Consider the following 21,993-nt stretch of genomic DNA (forward strand, 5'->3'; position numbering starts at 1 on the left):
TCAGGTACATAGGAGGATGGGGAAATACATGGAAGGACAAGAAGCTATATTGCACTGATGGGCTACATATTACTACAGCAGGAAAAAGAAACCTTGCAGAGAAATTTAGACAATATTTTTCTAGGCATTTAAACTAGAAGGTGGGGGTGGTGTATGTACGAAGGACAATTATAGAGACCACCCCCGGCAAAAGAAAAGATGTGATAGTAGTAAAGGCTGCAACATAAGCAATATCAGCAACTCATTTCTTAGTATTGCAACGGAAAGTGAAACGACACAAAAATCCATACAAAAAAGGAGATTATCTCTGAAAAATAGCTGGAAAGCGATGACCACAAATGCTCGCAGTCTAAGCAACAAAGTTCATGATCTGCAAGCCCTGATATTAGAGGCAGATCTAGATATTGTTGCTATCACAGAGACATGGTTCAGTGAATCACATGGATGGGATGCAAACATAGCGGGATATAATCTTTTTAGGAAGGACAGAGATGGTCATAAAGGAGGAGGAGTAGCTCTCTATGTAAAGATCAATATCCAAGCGACCGAAATGCAAGGGACCTGGGGAGAGGAAGAAGCGATATGGATTGCTCTGAAAAGAGAAGATGGAACTTCTATCTACGTGGGTGTAGTCTACAGACCTCCGACTCAATCGCAGCAAATTGATAAGGATCTGATTGTGGATATCCAAAAGTTTGGAAGGAAAGAGGAGGTTCTGCTGTTGGGAGATTTCAACCTGCCGGATGCGGACTGGAATGTTCCGTCTGCGGAATCGGAAAGAAGTAGGGAGATTGTGGATGCCTTTCAAGAGGCTCTGCTCAGACAAATGGTGACGGAACCCACAAGGGAAAAAGCGATATTGGATCTGGTCCTCACAAATGGAGAGAGTATCTCTAATGTTCGAGTGGGTGCTCACCTGGGTAGTAGCGATCATCAAACGGTTTGGTTTGATATAACGGCTAAAGTGGAGAGCGGCCGCACGATACTTAAAGTCCTAGATTTCAAACGTACGGACTTTAATGCAATGGGAAAGTACCTGAAGAAAGAGCTTTTAGGATGGGAGGACATAAGAGAAGTGGAAAGACAGTGGTCTAAGCTGAAAGGAGCGATAAAAATGGCTACGGACCTTTATGTGAAGAAAATCAATAAAAACAAGAGAAAAAGGAAGCCGACATGGTTCTCCAACCTAGTGGCTGAGAAAATAAAGGCGAAAGAGTTGGCGTTCATGAAATATAAAAAAACCCAAGAAGAGGAGAGCAGAAAGGACTACAGGGTGAAACTGAAAGAAGCCAAGAGAGAGATACGTTTGGCAAAGGCACAGGCGGAAGAACAAATGGCTAAAAATGTAAAAAAGGGAGAAAAAATTTTTTTCAGATATATTAGTGAAAGGAGGAAGATAAAAAATGGAATTGCTAGGCTGAAAGATGCTGGGAACAAATATGTGGAGAGTGATGAGGAGAAAGCAAATGTGCTAAACAAATACTTCTGTTCTGTATTCACAGAAGAAAATCCTGGAGAAGGATCGAGACTGTCTGGCAAAGTTACACGAGAAAATGGAGTAGATTCTGCGCCGTTCACGGAGGAGGGTGTTTATGAGCAACTTGAAAAACTGAAGGTGGACAAAGCGATGGGACCAGACGGGATCCATCCCAGGATACTAAGGGAGCTCAGAGAGGTTCTGGCGAGTCCTATTAAAGACTTGTTCAACAAATCTCTGGAGACGGGAGTGATTCCTGGGGATTGGAGGAGAGCGGATGTGGTCCCTATTCATAAAAGTGGTCACAGGGATGAAGCAGGAAACTACAGGCCGGTGAGCCTCACTTCAGTTGTTGGAAAAATAATGGAAGTGTTGCTGAAAGAAAGGATAGTGTATTTCCTTGAATCTAATGGGTTACAGGATCCAAGGCAACATGGCTTTACAAAAGGTAAATCGTGCCAAACGAACCTGATTGAATTTTTTGATTGGGTGACCAGAGAGCTGGATCGAGGACATATGCTAGATGTAATTTACTTGGATTTCAGCAAAGCCTTTGATACAGGCTGTTGAACAAACTTGAAGGGCTGAAGTTAGGACCCAAAGTGGTGAACTGGGTCAGAAACTGGCTGTCGGACAGACGCCAGAGGGTGGTGGTTAATGGAAGTCGCTCGAAGGAAGGAAAGGTGACTAGTGGAGTCCCTCAGGGTTCAGTGCTGGGGCCAATCCTGTTCAATATGTATGTAAGTGACATTGCTGAAGGGTTAGAAGGAAAAGTGTGCCTTTTTGCAGATGATACCAAGATTTGTAACAGAGTAGACACCGAAGAGGGAGTGGAAAATATGAAAAAGGATCTGCAAAAGTTAGAGGAATGGTCTAATGCCTGGCAACTAAAATTCAATGCAAAGAAATGCAGAGTAATGCATTTGGGGATTAATAATAGGAAGGAACCGTATATGCTGGGAGGAGAGAAGCTGATATGCACGGACGGGGAGAGGGACCTTGGGGTGATAGTGTCCGAAGATCTAAAGGTGAAAAAACAGTGTGACAAAGCAGTGGCTGCTGCCAGAAGGATTCTGGGCTGTATAAAGAGAGGCGTAGTCAGTAGAAGGAAGAAGGTGTTGATGCCCCTGTACAGGTCATTGGTGAGGCCCCACTTGGAGTATTGTGTTCAGTTTTGGAGACCGTATCTGGCGAAAGACGTAAGAAGACTTGAGGCGGTCCAGAGGAGGGCGACGAAAATGATAGGAGGCTTGCGCCAGAAGACGTATGAGGAGAGACTGGAAGCCCTGAATATGTATACCCTAGAGGAAAGGAGAGACAGGGGAGATATGATTCAGACGTTCAAATACTTAAAGGGTATTAACGTAGAACAAAATCTTTTCCAGAGAAAGGAAAATGGTAAAACCAGAGGACATAATTTGAGGTTGAGGAGTGGTAGATTCAGGGGCAATGTTAGGAAATTCTACTTTACAGAGAGGGTGGTGGATGCCTGGAATGCGCTCCCGAGAGAGGTGGTGGAGAGTAAAACTGTGAATGAGTTCAAAGAAGCGTGGGATGAACACAGAAGATTTAGAATCAGAAAATAATATTAAAGATTGAACTAGGCCAGTTACTGGGCAGACTTGTACGGTCTGTGTCTGTGCATGGCCATTTGGAGGAGGATGGGCAGGGGAGGGCTTCAATGGCTGGGAGGGTGTAGATGGGCTGGAGTAAGTCTTAACAGAGATTTTGGCAGTTGGAACCCAAGCACAGTACCGGGTAAAGCTTTGGATTCTCGCCCAGAAATAGCTAAGAAGAAAAATAAAAATAAAAATAATAATTTAAATTGAATCAGATTGGGCAGACTGGATGGACCATTCGGGTCTTTATCTGCCGTCATCTACTATGCTACTATGTTACTATGTTACCAAAGCTTAAGAGGAAATGCCGGCTAGGTTGGATAAGAGGGAGATTGAGTGGTGTGTAAGTTTGTGAGCTTGTACGAAAAGAGAGTCTATGAACAGATGAGAAATATAAACCTATAAGCCTAAAAAGGTAATGCTGTGGTCAGGGAGACCCGGGGCTAATACGAAATATAAGATTATGAACAAATATGAAATATAAGTCTATGAACAAATATAAAGTATAAGTCTATGAACAGATATGAAGTATAAGTCATGAACAGATATGAGGAATAATACTATAAACTCAAAAAGGTAATGCTGTGGTCAGGGAGACCGCGGCTAATACGAAATATAAGTCTCGGAACAAATATGAAAAATAAGTCTATGAACAGATATGAAGTATAAGACATGAACAGATATGATAAATAATACTATAAACTCAATAAGGTAATGCCGTAGGCGGTGTAGTTTTTAAAGAAGAAATTCGTCCCCTGCTGGATTGGGGGAGGGGAGGAGCGTGCTCCCACGCTCCACCGAGAGGGACCTGAAATCTCCTGCCGACTGCAGGTAGCTGGTGCGTAGGTAAAAGGGAGGAATCCCGAAGGCTGTTAAACCCGCTGGCTCGGGGGAGGGGCAGAGCGGTGCTCATGTGCCTCTCTGGAGCTGGACTCCCGTCGAAAAGAACTCGGCCCACTGCAAACTTTAGCTGTTATCCCCGCTGGCTCGGGGGAGGGGCAGAGTGGTGCTCGTGTGCCTCTCTGGAGCTGGACTCCCGTCGAAAAGTCACAGATGTGGCGTGTCTTAATTGAGTGACTGTTTTAATTTTGGATCATGCTTTTCTTCAGAGCAGCTGAAATATTCTTACATGCAACACCCTCTAGCAAGCCTATAATAGCAAAGCATAAAATGCAAACTGGCACAGGTAACACAACAATGCCTTTTTATAGTAAAATCTCACCAAATATTAAACCCAAAATATTACTGGAACTTTTCACAAATTTGTCATCCAGTCTAAAACAATTTAAGGGTTCCAGAAGGTCTTTTGATTTCTATCTCACTCTGTCTATCAATCAAAAATACAAAGTCTATTGATAAATAAAATCTCACCAAGTATAAAACCCCACAATATTACTGGAACTTTTCACCAGTACCTCACGGGACGTGTCGAAGTGGAAGATGATATTTTCTTTCTCAAGGGACCCTCGGCCACAAGAGGGCACCCGCTCAAACTCAGGGGCGGAAAATTTCATGGCGACACCAGAAAGTATTTCTTCACAGAGAGAGTGGTTGATCATTGGAACAAGCTTCCAGTGCAGGTGATCGAGGCAGACAGCGTGCCAGACTTTAAGAATAAATGGGATACCCATGTGGGATCCCTGCGAGGGTCAAGATAAGGAAATTGGGTCATTAGGGCATAGACAGGGGGTGGGTAAGCAGAGTGGGCAGACTTGATGGGCTGTAGCCCTTTTCTGCCGTCATCTTCTTTGTTTCTATAAGTGTGTCATCCAGTCTAAAGTACAATCTAAGGGTTTTCCAAGGTCTTTTGATTTATATCTCACTCTGTCTATACATAATCCTATTGCACAGTGCATACAAGGAAAAAAAAATTGAATTCTACTTACCCAAATGAAATCATCAGGAAGGACCGAGACAAGCCCCCAAAATGTAAGGGTTGTTAGTGGCCCCCACAATGTATGGTTGGTGGGGTTATATTAGAGGCGCCCTTACACATGCCAGGTCCCAGGTTCAGTTCCCTCACTGAAGATTCACCAGGAAGTAGACTCAAATAAGAAACACAGCCAGAATGATTGCATAAAGAATATATTATAGAAATAGGCTTACAGGAAAGCAATATTTATAAGCATTACAATTAAGGAGAGAGCAAAGCAGCTTCCGTGCCTTACAGAGTTCAGAGGCAAAGAGACAGAGAGTCTGAAGTTCTAAGGAGAGAGAGAGAGAGAGAGAGAAAGCGGGATGGGGTGATGGTCTAAGTTTCGGGTTCCATAGATAAAGAGAAGGATAGACAAAGAGATAGACAGAGAAAGAGATAGCTCAAGAGAAATAAGAGAGGACCAGAGTGCCAAGAGCCAAGAGAGGGGGGTGATGCTGCGAGGGGGCTTTTATAGTTTTGAAACTTATTCTAAAAACCAGAATCTATTGAACTTTAACAGAACTTAAACATGCTAGACAGGAGAAGAATAGGCTGAAGTCATATGTGATTTCCAGTATGTCTCTGACAATAGTTTCTGATTAACTTTAGTTATCTGTGCACCTGGACCCATTGTCCTAAGCACCCTCTTAATCAGACATTAACACATTAACACCTTTTATCTAATCATGATTTAATCAGGGCTACTTAAAACAGTTTCCCTGCCCTCAGGGTCTATCTGCATTCACATGCCAGAGTCAGATTGATATAATTTCCCATTGGCCTTCGCTGACATTAGTTATGCCAACTGAAAATGCTGAATGCTAGCAATAGCTATGCTGACAGGTATCTTATTACTATATCGCCCACCCACCCCTTAGAACAACTCCTCCGAACTCGTCTTCGAGACCATAACAAACGCGTTCCTTAAGTTTCAAAGACTACTGATCATTGGGGATATCAATCTCCACCTTGACGACACCACCAGCAAAGATGCATCCGAATTTAATGACTTCCTCACCTCTCTAGGCTTCCCCCCCCCTGCATCCTCTCCAACCCTTGAAAAAGGACACACACTAGACTTCGTCAGTTTCCTCGATCTTACCGCTTATAAAACTTTAACCGATGACACCCGCTGGGATCACGTCCCCTGGTCTGACCACTTCTTAGGAGCTTTCTATCTCCCCATTTTCATGTCGCACCTTGAGACTTCACCCCATACCTCTAATTCCATTACTTTCCGCAAAAAAATTTCAAGCGATCAGTTCTGGACCAAATTTCTTAACCTATTCTCCTCCATGCCTAAGCCTGCAGATTCAGATACCAACTGGCACAACTGGATTACCCTCTCAGAGTCCACCTACCACTCCCTCGCCCCACTTTCCACTAAAACCATCTCCTACTCCCGTAAGGCCCCCTGGTACTTTCCATATCACAGAGAACTGAAACAGAAAAATCGATCTCTGGAACGTATCTGGAAAAACACCTAAATCCCCTATAGATAAACAGACCTGGAGGGTCAATATTAAGCTCTACAATACTATACTCAAAAAAGCAAGGAAGAACTTCTACGGTGACAAGATCTCCAGATCAAACAACCAGAATAGTGCACTGTTCAATATATGGCACTCCTTAACTTCTAAAAACGACTCCTCCATGCTCCCCTCCTCTCCATCAGCTGATGTCCTAGCAAACTTCTTCAACGGAAAGGTCACCACCTTAAGAAGCTCCTTCCCGCCTGCAGTCTCCTACAACTCTCTGGTATCCGCCATTCCCAACCTTACCCCAAATGTCTCCAACCCTATCCCAGTCAACAGATCCTGGACTGCCTTTGAGCAAGTATCCGAATCGCAGGTCCTTAAACTCTGCCTGAAACTTAAATCCTGCAACTGTACCTTGGACCCATTCCCATCCTACCTATTTGAGAAAATTCCCACACGTGCCATCTCATCTCTTACCAAACTTATAAACTCTGCCCTATTATCGGGCCTTTTATCCCCAGAAATGGGACATATTGCGTTGACCCCCGTATTGAAAAAAGCTGACCTGGATCCCTCCACACCATCCAATTATCGCCCAATAGCAAATATTCCTCTCCTAACCAAATTGCTAGAGTCTATCGTATCCTCCCAACTCTCATCCTACCTGGAAAGATTCTCTATTCTCCTACCCTATCAATATGGCTTTAGACCCAACTTCAGCACTGAATCCCTTTTGGCCTCACTAATCTCTAAGGTTCAACAACTTCATTCTCATAATAAATTCGCTGTTCTCCTTCAATTCGACCTTTCTGCAGCTTTAGACGTTGTCCATCATGATATTCTAGTCTTCCAACTCTCCAAGATAGGCATTAGCTCTACAGTCCTTGACTGGTTCTCGAACTTCTTACGTTTCCATTCTTACACCGTTACCAAGAATGGCATCTCATCCTCCCCATGGAAACCGACATGTGGAGTCCCGCAAGGTTCCCCCCTATCTCCTATTCTTTTCAACATTTATATGTCCTCCCTGAAACTCCTCCACCTATCCCCCCTAGAAATACTTTACACTTATGCCGATGACATCCTGGTCCTCCTTGAGATCGACTCGAACCTCACTAATCTCGCAGTGAACATCTCCTCATGCATAACAAATCTCCAATCTTGGGCCCTCACTGTACAAATGAAACTGAACGAGTCCAAAACAAAACTACTTTGGCTCGGCCCTAAATTAGACCAACTTCCCACCTCCATTCCATTGTCCTCAGGATCCTCACTTCAGTTGGAGTTCTCAAGCAAAGTTCTGGGCATCATCATTGATTCCTCACTATCCTTCAATGACCACCTCAATTCCTTGATAAAAAAATGCTTTTTTAGCTTTCACATGCTGAGGAAAGTGAGGTCCTGCTTCCATCAAAAATACTTTGCCATCCTCGTACAAGCCACCATCCTTTCCAGATTGGACTATTGCAACTCTATTTACTTAAGCCTAACAAAGAAAAGCCTCCATAGACTCCAACTAATCCAGAATACCGCGGCTAAGTTTATCTTCTCAAAAAGTAAATTTGACCATGTCGCACCACTCCTGTCCAAGCTCCACTGGCTTCCTGTAATCTCCAGGGTCCACTTTAAATGTGCCTGCCTAACCTTCAAGATCCTCTACGGCATCCTTCCTCCTTTTATTCCATTATCCTGGAACTCCTCAAATCCAAATTCCACAAGATCCACCCAGAAACTAAAATTATCCTTCCCCCTATTTAAAAGGCATATCCCATGTTGGTAAACTAGGGTCTTCCCTCCACTTCAGAATCAATGAGCTCTGGAATAACCTTACCTCCCCACTTCGCAACTTGAGCTCCCTTCAACTATTCCGTAAGCATCTGAAAACTTGGCTATTCTCTAAAATGTAACTTTTCTTTCCCTCTTTGGTACACTAAGCCCTCTTTACCTCTCTTTATACTTACTTCTATAATTCCATTGAAGTTACGTTCTATCCCAACTCCTGTAAACCGTGCTGAGCTCCACGTTGTGGAGAAGGTGCGGTATATAAACCCAAGGTTTAGTTTAGTTTAGGAGGAGAAAGAAGTGGCGGAAAGACTAAACATGTTCTTTTCGTCAGTATTTACAAAAGAAGACACATCCAACATACCGGAACCTGAACAAATCTTCAAAGAAGACCAAGCAGAGAAATTAACATCCATTTAAGTAAGCCTTGAGGACATACACAGGCAGATTGAAAAATTAAAATCTGACAAATCACCGGGCCCAGACGGAATCCACCCTAGAGTATTGAAAGAACTAAAGGAGGAAATAGCGGAACTACTACATCAGGTTTGTAATCTATCCTTTAAAACAGGCTTGATCCCGGAGGATTGGAAGATAGCCAATGTTACACCCATCTTTAAAAAGGGATTGAGAGGTGACCCAGGGAACTACAGTCTGACCTCGGTTCCGGGGAAAATGGCGGAAGCACTGATAAAAGGTAGCATCGAGGAGCATCTAGAGAGGCATAAACTTATGAAAACAAGCCAACAAGGCTTCTGCAAGGGAAGATCGTGTCTGACGAAGGAATTAACAAATGGATGGACAAAGGGGACCCCATAGACATTGTATACATAGACTTCCAAAAAGCCTTTGACAAGGTACCTCATGAACGCCTACTTCGGAAACTAAAGAACCATGGGGGTGGAAGGAGACGTACACAGATGGATCAGGAATTGGTTGGCGGGCAGAAAGCAGAGGGTAGGAGTGAAGGGCCACTACTCGGACTGGAGGAAGGTCACGAGTGGTGTTCCGCAGGGGTCGGTGCTTGGACCAATGCTATTCAATGTATTTATAAATGATCTAAAAACGGGGACAAAGAGCGAAGTAATAAAATTCGCAGATGACACCAAGCTATTTAATGGGGCTAGGACTAAAGAGGACTAAGAAGATTAACAAAGGGATCTAAACAAACTATGGGAGTGGGTGACGAGATGGCAGATGAAGTTCAATGTAGAGAAATGCAAAGTCTTACACGTAGGAAACAGGAACCCAAGGTACAGCTACACAATGGGAGGGCTGTTATTGAGTGAGAGTTCCAAGGAAAGGGACTTGGGGGTAATAGTGGACATGAAATGAAGCCATCGGTACAATGCGCAGCGGCTGCTAAGAAAGCAAATAGAATACTAGGAATAATCAAGAAGGATATTACAAGCAGAACGAAAGAAGTTATCCTGCCGTTGTATAGGGCGATGGTGCACCCGCATCTGGAGTACAGCGTCCAATATTGGTCGCTGTACCTAAAGAAGGATATGGTGATACTCGAGAGGGTTTAGAGGAGAGCGACGTGTTAGATAAAAGGTATGGAAAACCTTTCATACGCTGAAAGATTAGAGAGACTGGGGCTTTTTTTGCTGGAGACGCGGATATTTAAAGGGGATATGATAGAGACTTATAAGATCACGAAGGGCATAGAGAAAGTGGAGAGGGACAGATTCTTCAAACTTTTGACAACTACAAGAACGAGAGGGCATTCCGAAAAATTAAAAGGGGACAGATTCAGAACCAATGCTAGGAAGTTCTTCTTCACCCAACGGGTGGTGGACACCTGGAACGCGCTTCCAGAGGGAGTGATAGGACAGGGTACGGTAATGGAATTCAAGAAGGGATTGGACAATTTTCTGAAGGAAAAGGGGATAGAAGGATATAGATAGAGGGCTAGTATACAGGTCCTGGATCTGATGGGCTGCCGCGTGAGCGGACTGCTGGGCATGATGGATCTCAGGTCTGACCCAGCAGAGGCACGGCTTATGTTCTTATAATATAACAAGGAAAAAACAACCGTTAATTAGTCCACCATCATTGGGGGAGGAGTGTCAATGAAATCGAAAATTGTTTTACTCTATCCACTTTTTAAAGGAAAAAATCAGGCAACCTGAAATGGACCCAAGTTATTAACTACGAGCATTATTCCTGGCTATTGATAGAGGGATACTTACAGTATTCACCTCCTTTTCCAAAATGAATCTTTGATAACTGTGTGGAATCAAAAAATATATATCTAGTTCCCTTGAAATTCACCAAACACATACATGGGAATCTTAATACAAAGGTAGCACCCATTTTTAACACCTGAGGTCTCCAAAGTAAAAATTGTTTCTTCTTTTTTTGTGTTACCCTGGACACATCTGGATATATTCTTATTTTTTGATTCAGAAAAAGAGCATCTTTATATTTGAAAAACAACTTTAAAAGCCACTCTATCTGAATCTAAGGCTAGTTGAACAAAAAGTGCTCTGATTCTGACTTCTCTAATATATTTGTCAAATCTAGCACATCTATTGCTAATTCTTGGTGGTCCTCCGGAGGTTTCTTCTTTTCCAAGGAAATATAATAAATTTTTGAGATAGAAGAAAAAGAGTTTTTTGGGACTTTCAGAACCTCTGAGAGATATCTTTTAAGCATATCCAATGCTGAGGTGGTAATTGATTTAGGAAAATTGATCAGTCTCAAATTTTATCTCCGTGATAGATTTTCCAGCACTTCCATTTTAAAGTTAATACTCCGATTGTTTTTTTTTTAAGGAGCTGATTTGGTGCTCCTAAAATTTCCAGTTTTTTTTCTTGCTCCATTGATTTTTTTTTTTTTTTCCCCTCCAATTTGCCCACTTTTTGTTGTAAAGTTATAGTCTCGGATATTATCCCAGCACAATGTGTGAATAAAGTTTGCATTTGAGTTCCCAGGGAAATTTGTAAAGATTAAATTGCATCCCAAATAGAATTCAAGTCAACCACAGGAGGCTTTTCCAGGGGAGCTAGTGAATGGTTAAATTTTAAATCCTTAAGTTTCACAGTACCTACTTGTATGCTCGACAGTGCCATTCCCCAACCGATTCCAGGTCTCCACGCGGCGGCAGCTGTGGTAGAGAGGCAGCAGAAATCCTCCGGACCGCCAGATCTTCATCCTCCTCTTCTTCACAGCTCTTTGAGGGAGCTGCATAGCTCATCTCGCTCCCTGTGTCCTGCAACACTGGTCAGGAGAGTCGCTGCGCCGGTGTGTTATGCTCTTCTGGCGAAAGACTAGTTGCCTTGAATGAGGTGTCCGCGTTCTCCAATATGCCACCACCTTGCGCCGAGGACTTTCCGTCCGGTTCTCCTTGGGGCCCGCGTTAGGTGAACGTGTCCATCAGCCCAGGCAATTGCTGTGTCCCAGGTTACAAAGGATAAACCCGGGTCTTGGATTTACGCTTCACCATAGAAATGGTAAGTAGTAAAAGGCTCGATGGTATTCGGCTTCCAGCCCAGCACCTTCAGGTCATCATCTTGGTTAGACTTTTCCCCTCATGTGGGCCTTGCTAAAGGGCTCACTGTGGCTTCTCTGCTGGTCAGAGCCCGGGACCCTAGTCCTTCCCTTGCTTCTCACCCTGATGTGGCCAGATTTCTGAAGGGTACTCTTCACATTAAACTTCCATTCCCTTCCTGGGACCTTAGCTTGTTTTTTTCTAGTCTCATCAAGGCTCCGTTTGAACCTTTGGAAGACACTTCTCTCGTGGACCTGATTATGAAGGCGTTTTTCTGGTCACAATTACCTCAGTGAGACGTGTCTTGGGAACTTCTGTCTCTGTCTTGTAGAGAACCTTTCTTGAAGATCTCTTCACTCAGTGCCTTCATTTCTGCCAAAGGTGGTGTCAGCATTCCATGTTAAACAGAAAGGGTATTTGCCTGTTTTTCAGCCTATTGGTTCTAAGATGCTGGACTGCAATGGCTTCCTTCTAGGCTGTGGCTAAGTAGATCTCCCCTGTGGAGATTTGTAGGGCAGCTACTTGGTCCACAGAGTGGATGTGGTGGGAAGATGGGACTCTACCTTTAGGTTCTCAGTCTTGAGGGTCAGCACTGTCAGCCCGCTTTAGCAATTTGGGACTGATTTTGTATGTCTCACTTGTTTTGAATGTCTCACCTATTGCGCTGGAAAAAGAGATTATGTACTTACCCTGGCAAGCTCTTTTCTAGTAAATAGGTGAGACATTCTAGACTCCCGTCCTATCCTTCCTGCGTCTAAATACTGTCTCAGTCTATTTATGCTTCTCCAAGTTGATTCTTGGATATCAGTCAGCCCTTGGGCTGGGAAGAATCTGTATATATGTTCCTGTTGTATGCTGGGGTCGTTTCTGAGCTCCTTTGATGCCTTTGTTGGCTGTTTGCAGTTTATGTTCTCATTTTAATTCTTGAGCAGAACTTTTTATGGACTTGCTTGCCAAGTGTGTCTCTATTTCCCATTTTGCAAGGTGGTTCTTGGTATTTGGGTACTAACTATAGGTGGAGCTAGAGAGCACAATAAAGTAGAGCAGAGCCACAGAAAAAATCTGGAGTGGATTCCTTCTGCATAAGGCACGTGGCCATTAGAACACAACCCACTTGTCTAGAATGTCTCACCTATCTACTGGAAAAGAGCTTACCAGGGTAAGTACATAATCTCTTTTTCTATAACATTTTTATTTTTTGTTAAAGGTAATAATATATAGCATTTTGTGTGTTTTTTTTTTTTTCCAGGATTCTGGGAATATACCGGAAGCTATTGCTTCTTATCGTACTGCTTTGAAATTGAAGCCAGATTTCCCTGATGCTTATTGCAACTTGGCTCACTGCCTCCAGGTAAAATAAGAGTAGACTTAGATTTTTCTGACATAGCATTCTTAAGTTGTGTCTGTGCTTGGTTTAGCATTTGGTCAGTGTTCATAGCTGTTCCTCAGTAGCACTGAGCCCAAATTACTATTCAGTTGTTTAATGCAGGCACTGTTAATCTTTTTGGAGTTTGTTTCTGGTTCTTGATAAAGGAAGAATATTTTGAGGTTTCTGAATGGATTTTGTTAGCTATATGTGAATTCATCATTAATAATCAGGATGACTAAGCTACACAAGGGAGTAATGTTGCTTGGGCACACATGTTTTTTTTACACACAAATGAACTTTTTTTTCTGAGCATTCACTGGACTTCTGCTTCCTCCTGAATTTCCTTGGTATAATTTTGTGTAAACTGTCTCAGACGCAGTTTTCATGTTTCAGCAACATTTTTCTACTACTGAAGCAGTGATTCTCAAGTATGTCACCATAAATTTTACAAATTAGACAGCAAGCCTGTGCCTGATATCTGGGCATTTCAGAGCCATAGAGTCAGGTACGGGAAATCTCCATTACGGTAAATGGTCCCTATTTCTACTTCCCCACTACCTCCAATGATTACTATCACTAGTCCCAACTAAAAATGTTGCAAATGTGCTGTTCGTTGTTCTGGGTAGCATATTTGCAAGGTTTTGTTTTACTTTACAATGGCAGTAGAGGAATTTCATGTTGCTGTTAACTGGGATGACCCAGAATTTATCATTATCCCAGGACAAGCAGGCAGCATATTCTTGACTGATGGGTGACGGCACCGACGGAGCCCCGGTACGGACAATTTTAGAGTGATTGCACTCTAAGAACTTTTTAGAAAGTTCTAGCTCGGCCGCACCGCGCACGCGCGAGTGCCTTCCCGCCCGACAGAGGCGCGCGGTCCCTCAGTTTCTTAGTTTCCGCGGAGCTAAGAAGACGCGTTTTCAACGGCTGTTGAAATTTTCTCCTAACTTGCCTTCCCGCTCGCGTAAACGTTTTGGCTTACATTGCCTTTTTTCTTTCTTTCCATTTAAAAAAAAAAAAAAAAAACTTTCATTTTTATTCTTCAGTTTTCGGTTTTCCCCGGCGGGGCCTTCTGCCACCATCGAAGCCTCGGCCTTCGATTTGGCGGAAGCCGTTTTTACTTTCATGCCCCCTCAACCGGGTTTTAAAAAGTGCCAGCGGTGTGCTAGGCCTATATCTCTCACGGACCCACACAACTGGTGTTTACAGTGTTTGGGTCCTGAGCATCAGGCCTCTTCTTGCACCCGCTGTGCTACTTTAAAAAAACGGACATTGAAAAATCGCCAAATTCAGCAGCGATTGTTATTCGGTGCCGAGATGTCCGACCCCGTTCCTTCGACTCCGGCTTCGGCACCGATTCAGTCGGCACCCTCGTCTTCGACGCCGCGTGATTCCACACCGGCATCTCAACAGTCAGGTAAGCCGGCTAAGAAGCCTTCCCCGCTGGAACGTCTTCCGGCCTCGAGTGCAGTGAGTCCAATCCTGCCGCCTGTAAGACGCCAGCGGAAGCGCTCCGCCCCTATAGAGGTGAGTCCCTCGACATCGGGCTCCTCATCTCCGGGGCGTCGAGCGGCACCGCAGGTACCGCAGAAGAAAAAAGCGGTACCGGTGCCATCCCTCGATGACCGCATTACGGCCATCCTTCAGATTCAGCTTAAGGAGCAATTAGAACGACTCCTTCCTGCTATCATGACACCGAACCTTCCGGTGCCAGTCCGCACCGAGCCACCGGTACCGGTTGTGGATCAACCCGTATCGATACCGATTGTGGAACCCGTGTTACCCGCTTCCACTGTCTCGGTACCGCTTCACCTAACCTCATCGGTATCGATGCCAGTCCTTGCACCGGAGCCGAGAGCTCACCATCAATCGGTGCAGACTTCGGCACCGGTGCGACCGATAACTTCTCCTGACTCGGTATCGATGAGGTCGGGTAAGTCGGTGCGCAAAACCCGACACATGCAAACGTCGACACCTGAGTCTCGGGACCATTCTTCCCATGTCAGGGACCCTGATCTGTGGGGAGACTCAGAGGAACCCTTTCTTTCTGAAGGCGAATGTTCCTCAGAGGAGGAGGATTCGGCTGTCCCTGACCCATCCTCCAAACAGGCCACTTCCTCTTTCTCTAGTTTTTTGAAAGAGATGTGTGAGTCCTTGTCCATTCCTTTGGAAGCTGAATCCAAAAAGTCTAAAGCTTTTTTGGATGCCCTTGTTTTTGATCAGCCTCCAAAGGAATTTTTGAAACTTCCCCTTCATGACATCTTGAGGGAAACTTTCTATAAGAATTTAGAGACTCCTTTAACTGTCCCAGGGGCCCCACGTAAACTGGATTCTCTATATAAGGTAATTCCCATTCCTGGGTTCGACAAACCTCAACTTCCACATGAATCCTTATTTGTCGAATCCACCCTTAAAAAGACTTCAGGAGCCAGTGTATATGCATCTGTCCCTCCTGGCAGAGAAGGAAGGGCCATGGATAAATTTGGTAAGAGGCTCTACCAAAATGCTATGTTAGCAAATAGGGCTAGTAATTATGCTTTTCATTTTTCTTTTTATTTAAAGCATCTCCTTACCACCATGGCTTCTTTCGAAAAATATCTTCCTTCACGAAAGCATCCTGCTTTTTACACATGCTTGTCGTCTCTTCTACAATTACGTAAGTTTATGGTTAGATCCATATATGACACCTTTGAACTTACATCCAGAGCGACAGCAATGTCAGTAGCTATGCGTCGTTTGGCCTGGCTTCGGGTATCCGAGCTTGATGTTAACCATCAAGATCGGTTAGCCAATGCCCCATGCCTAGGGGATGAGCTCTTTGGGGATTCCATGGACTCAACCACACAAAAGCTCTCTGCTCATGAGACGCGCTGGGATACCCTGCTCAAAAATAAAAAGAAGCCTCCTCCGCCAAGACCATACAGGCAGCAATCGGCCTATCAACGCCGCTTCACAGCTCGTCCATTGACTACCACTGCTCAGCAACCTAGGCGTCAGAGGCAACAACAACGTCAGCCTCCAAGACAACAGCAGCAGCAACAAGCTGTAAAACAACCTCCTCAGCAGAAGTCACAGCCCTTTTGACTTCATTCTCCACAGTATAGCCAGTATCCCTATTCCTGCTCTCCTGCCTCAGCCTATAGGAGGTCGACTTTCTCTGTTCCTCAGCCGGTGGGAAGTAATCACATCGGACCAATGGGTCCTCAACATCATCCGCCACGGCTACTCTCTCAACTTTCAGACTCTTCCACCTCAAAGCCTGCCAAAAGAGTCTGCTTTGAACAGTCCTCAATCGACCCTCCTTATTCAGGAGGTCCAATCCCTCCTCCTTCTGAACGCTATAGAGGAAGTTCCTCTAGATCAAAAGGGGCAGGGATTCTACTCCCGTTACTTTCTAGTTCCCAAAAAGACAGGAGATCTCAGACCTATCCTGGATCTTCGCGATCTCAACATTCATCTAGTAAAAGAAAAATTCAAGATGCTTTCTTTAGCCATCCTTTATCCCCTTCTAAATCAAAACGACTGGCTATGCTCCCTCGATCTCAAAGAGGCTTACACTCACATACCGATCAATGTAACCTCAAGACCATATCTCCGATTCATGATCAATCATTGTCATTACCAGTACAAGGTGCTGCCCTTCGGTCTTGCCTCATCTCCAAGGGTATTCACCAAATGTCTCATTGTGGTAGCGGCATTTCTACGCTCTCACCACCTGCATGTATTTCCTTACCTGGACGATTGGTTGATCAAAGACACTTCCGCTCAAGCAGTCCTTCTGGCCACCAACCAAACCATCCAGTTTCTACAACTTCTGGGATTCGAGATCAATCTACCCAAATCTCATATCATTCCCACTCAGAGACTTCAATTCATTGGAGCGATCCTGGATACACTCCTCATGAGAGCTTTCCTACCATCCAATCGTCTCCAGACTCTTCAGTCTCTATGTCACCAGGTGCTTCCTCTGCCGTCCATCTCAGCAAGACAAATGATGGTACTCTTGGGGCACATGGCATCCACAGTTCATGTCACACCTCATGCCCGTCTTCACCTGCGCACTCCTCAATGGACCCTTGCTACCCAGTGGTCCCAAGCGTCGGATCCTTGCTCACGACACATATCTGTGACATTATCTCTTCGTCAGTCTCTTCAATGGTGGTTGGTATCCTCAAATCTATCCAGAGGTCTTCTGTTCCATCAACCTCCTCATCAACTAGTCATCACCACCGACGCCTCTCTGTACGCATGGGGAGCTCACTTGAACGAGTTCCAGACTCAAGGTCTTTGGTCAGCCCAGGAAAGGAAGCATCAAATCAATTTCCTGGAACTCAGAGCGATGTTTTACGCCCTCAAGGCCTTCCAACATCTTCTCTTTCCTCAGGTCCTTCTGTTGTGCACAGACAATCAGGTTGCGATGTACTACATCAACAAACAGGGTGGGACAGGCTCTCGCCTTTTATGCCAGGAAGCCCAGAAGATCTGGACTTGGGCCATAGATCACCATCTCTTCCTGAAAGCTATTTACATTCAGGGGAAACAGAATTCCTTAGCGGACAAACTCAGCAGAATTCTCCAACCTCACGAGTGGACACTCGATCCCGTGACTCTGCAGTCTATCTTCGATCAATGGGGCACTCCTCAGATAGACCTCTTTGCAGCTCCTCACAATCATCAGCTGCCCCTATTCTGCTCCAGACTTTACTCTCCACACCGTCTAACAGCAGATGCTTTTCTCCTCGACTGGTCGAATCTGTTCCTGTACGCCTTCCCTCCTCTGCCTCTCATGTTGAGAACCTTGTTCAAGCTCAAGAGGGAACGAGCCACCATGATTCTGATTGCTCCGAGGTGGCCCAGGCAACATTGGTTCTCCCTTCTACTTCAACTCAGTTCCAGGGAACCTTTTCTTCTTCCTCTGTTTCCTTCTCTGCTTACCCAACAGCAGGGAACCCTTCTGCATCCCAACCTTCAGTCTCTACACCTGATGGCTTGGTATCTCTCGGGCTGAACTCGACTGATACTCTTTTGTCTCAGCCCGTTCGTTCCATTCTGGATGCCTCCAGGAAACCAGCCACTCTACAATGTTACCATCAAAAGTGGACGAGATTTTCTTCCTGGTGTCTTCTTCATCATCTTGATCCCACTTCCCTAGCAGTGGAGGCGTTGTTGGATTATCTTCTTTCTTTGTCTGACTCTGGCCTGAAGTCCTCTTCCATCAGGGTCCACCTCAGTGCCATTGCAGCTTTTCATGAGCCAGTCCATGGAAAACTTCTTTCAGCTCATCCCCTGGTGTCCAGGTTCATGCGTGGGCTTTTCAATGTGAAACCACCTCTTAAAGCCCCTCCGGTTATCTGGGATCTCAATGTGGTTCTTTCAGCTTTAATGAAACCTCCATTTGAACCTTTAGCTACTTCTCCTTTCAAATTTCTCACTTGGAAAGTACTTTTCCTTATTGCTCTTACCTCTGCCAGGAGAGTCAGTGAGCTTCATGCACTGGTTGCAGATCCACCTTTTACGGTTTTTCACCATGACAAGGTGGTTCTGCGCACACATCCAAAGTTTCTCCCCAAGGTTGTTTCTGAATTTCATCTCAACCAATCCATTGTTCTACCGGTTTTCTTTCCAAAACCTCATTCTTATTCTGGGGAACAAGCTCTGCATACTTTGGATTGTAAAAGGGCTCTTGCTTACTATCTGGAGCGTACGAAACCCCACAGATCAGTTCCCCAGCTTTTTCTGTCCTTTGATCCGAATAAATTGGGACGTCCTGTTTCTAAACGTACGTTGTCTAATTGGCTAGCAGCGTGCATTTCATTCTGTTATGCTCAGACCGGACTGACACTGGAAGGTTCTGTCACGGCCCATAGAGTCAGAGCAATGGCAGCATCTGTAGCTTTCCTCCGTTCCACTCCTATTGAGGAAATCTGCAAAGCTGCTACTTGGTCCTCAGTTCACACTTTTACATCTCATTATTGTCTGGATGCATTCTCCAGAAGGGATGGTCACTTCGGCCAATCTGTTTTACAAAATTTGTTTTCTTAATGGCCAACCTTCCCTCCATCCCTCTTTTGGTTAGCTTAGAGGTCACCCATCAGTCAAGAATATGCTGCCTGCTTGTCCTGGGATAAAGCACAGTTACTTACCGTAACAGGTGTTATCCAGGGACAGCAGGCAGATATTCTTGCGTCCCACCCACCTCCCCGGGTTGGCTTCTTAGCTGGCTTATACTAACTGAGGGACCGCGCGCCTCTGTCGGGCGGGAAGGCACTCGCGCGTGCGCGGTGCGGCCGAGCTAGAACTTTCTAAAAAGTTCTTAGAGTGCAATCACTCTAAAATTGTCCGTACCGGGGCTCCGTCGGTGCCGTCACCCATCAGTCAAGAATATCTGCCTGCTGTCCCTGGATAACACCTGTTACGGTAAGTAACTGTGCTTTTTGTTTCCCGCCTTGGACAAAGGTGGATTATAAATGAACTATGACTACAAATTATGATAAGCTGTAAGGAAAACATCCCTTCTTCTGTATTTTACAGTGGCTAAAATTTATTGATGTTGACAGTAATTCAACCCCATATTGAAAGCTTTAAGCAACTCATTAGTTCCAGTTAGTATACAGTCTGTATTTTAAAGAAAATTTTACAATTTCATATTTTAACAGTTTATTAATCTAATCTAATAAATAACTTATTGCACTATACCAAAAAGGTTCAAGGCGATTTGCATTTAAAGAGGTCATAAAATCAATGGGAAAATACAAAAGCAATCGATAATTAAATATCATCATACCATGAATATTACAAATCATACAAAAAAGTTTTCAAATTTTTACAAAACCTTAAGGCAATTAATATCAGTCCTAATGTGAACAGTTAGATTATTCCAAATTGTAATAGCAGTGTAAGCTACATAGAAATAGAGAATGACAATGGGACAAATTTTTCCTTGTCCCCGCAGGAACTCATTTTCCCATCCCAACAAGTTATTTTCCTCTCTGTGCCCTATTCCTGCAAGCTCTGTCCTCATTTGCATAAGCCTCAAACACTTTAAAATCATAAGTATTCGAGACTTGTGTGGTTAAGGCAGAGCTTACAGTAATGGAACAGGGACAGTGACAAAACTTACAGGGATGGGAAAATGAGATCCCACCGGGATGGGAAAAAATTTGTTTCCATGTCATTCTCTAGTCTTAAGCGCCTGGGCCAATCAGGGCCTTCCCCAGTGCATCCCAGGATGCACTGGGAATGGGAAGGCCTGCCATTTTGAAGAGGCGGGCCTGCCGGCGGGAGGGAACATCCCTTCTTCCGGTCTTTTAAAAAAGGTACGAGGGGGGTTGGAGGGGGGAACGATGTGATGTGGGGCTGTCAAGTGTTGGGGGGGCTTGCTGCTGGGGGGGTCAGAGTGGGGGCCCACTAAACCACCAGGCTTGAGGTTGTCGGAGGGGGAGCTTTTTGTCAATGGTGGTCCCTGAACCAGCAGCAGAAGGAAGTGTGGGGGGGGGGGCACTAGACCACCAGGCTTTTTTTGGGCTATGTTTATTACATTACATTAGTTATTTTTATTCCGCCATTACCTTGCGGTTCAAGACAGATTATAGAAGAGGATTTCTGGACATGTCCAGAGGTGTTAGAGTAGAGCAGGTTGCTTCAGAGGATTGAAATGTTTCATACGGTGTTAGTTAGTCTTCATGGATTTCTTGAATAGCAGGGTTTTTATTTATTTTCTTAAAGTTTTGTAGTCTGGGGTCCCAATTAGTAGATTGGAGAGTTGGTGGTCTAGTTTTGCTGCCTGTGTGGCTAGAAGGCCATCGTACAGTTTTTTTCGTTTGATGTCTCTGATTGGAGGGCATGTGAATGGGGGAATCGGGGTTGGTAGCGGCTCTGAGAATTGCTTATTTTCCTGTCAGTGCCAGAGCCAGTCGACACTAATTCACTGACAGGAAAGAAAAGCTACGACAGCTCAGACCCTGCTGGGAAATATTGGCCCTGATTCCTTGTAAATGGAGGGATGTACCTTTTTGAGAATCACCCGGAGAGGTCATTTAATATTAATGACCTCATTATACTGCAGTTTTAATGTTAATGACCCACATTTGCATAGTATAATCGAAAGCCGCTAGAAAGCACGGAAAAGATGTAATAATCAGGTGGTAAAATCCGTGCATTTAACAATGGTTTAGCGCCATCGTTAAATGTATGGTGATTTTAGAGAATCTTGAACTTCATTATCACGTGTTATTGGTTTTGCTCCTGTCAATATTTACATTTAGATTAGCTAAGATCATCATTTATTTCAATGCAGTGTATCAGCTTAGGGCACAGTGACCTTTTCTAGGACTACGTGACAAACCTGTGGCCAGCTTTGTCCCTGTAAGGGATAAAAGCAAAACACGGTCCCTGGTCAGAAGGGCTGACCAGGTTAAAAGTAAAGGTTTGGTTTTGGCTGACTACCCCTCAGACAGTGAGGTAGAGCAGGAGAGGCATGAGCATAGGTACATCCAGCAGAGAGCGCCATCTCAGGACAGGTACTCTAGAAAGCCTGATAGGACTCTTATTGAGAAGTGGAGTCCCAGTGCTGGAAGGTATGCTCATTACCAACCTAGGAGAAACTGGAATTATTTCCCTAGGGATTTCCTGCCTAATACAGCTGCTCCTAGGAGAGATGGGTGGGGCTTTAGCCAACATAAAAACAGAGTATGGGATCTCAGTAGGGAGAGCAGGGAGAGCCGGGACGGGGCTAGAGCTAATGAGCTCAGGCAGCGGCAGAAGCAGCAAGGCTTGGAGGCAGATGAGGGGAGAAGTCTCTCTCCTCCAGCCTGCAGCAGTGAGGACGTGGAGATGACCGAGGACTACCTCACCT

At 44.6% G+C, this 21,993-nt stretch overlaps 1 protein-coding gene across 4 annotated transcripts in view; it reads left to right on the forward strand.

Moving 5' to 3' along the window:
• Positions 1–21,993, forward strand: part of OGT (O-linked N-acetylglucosamine (GlcNAc) transferase) — a 569,231-nt gene that overhangs the window by 233,807 nt on the left and 313,431 nt on the right. For all 4 annotated transcript variants that reach the window (XM_033944283.1, XM_033944281.1, XM_033944282.1 and 1 more), the window contains one exon: positions 13,017–13,118. In XM_033944283.1, the coding sequence (XP_033800174.1) occupies positions 13,017–13,118 (102 nt within the window). The remainder of the gene's footprint in view (positions 1–13,016; positions 13,119–21,993) is intronic.

The sequence above is a fragment of the Geotrypetes seraphini genome, chromosome 5 (genome assembly GCF_902459505.1).
Source record: "Geotrypetes seraphini chromosome 5, aGeoSer1.1, whole genome shotgun sequence".
Lineage (NCBI taxonomy): Eukaryota > Metazoa > Chordata > Amphibia > Gymnophiona > Dermophiidae > Geotrypetes > Geotrypetes seraphini.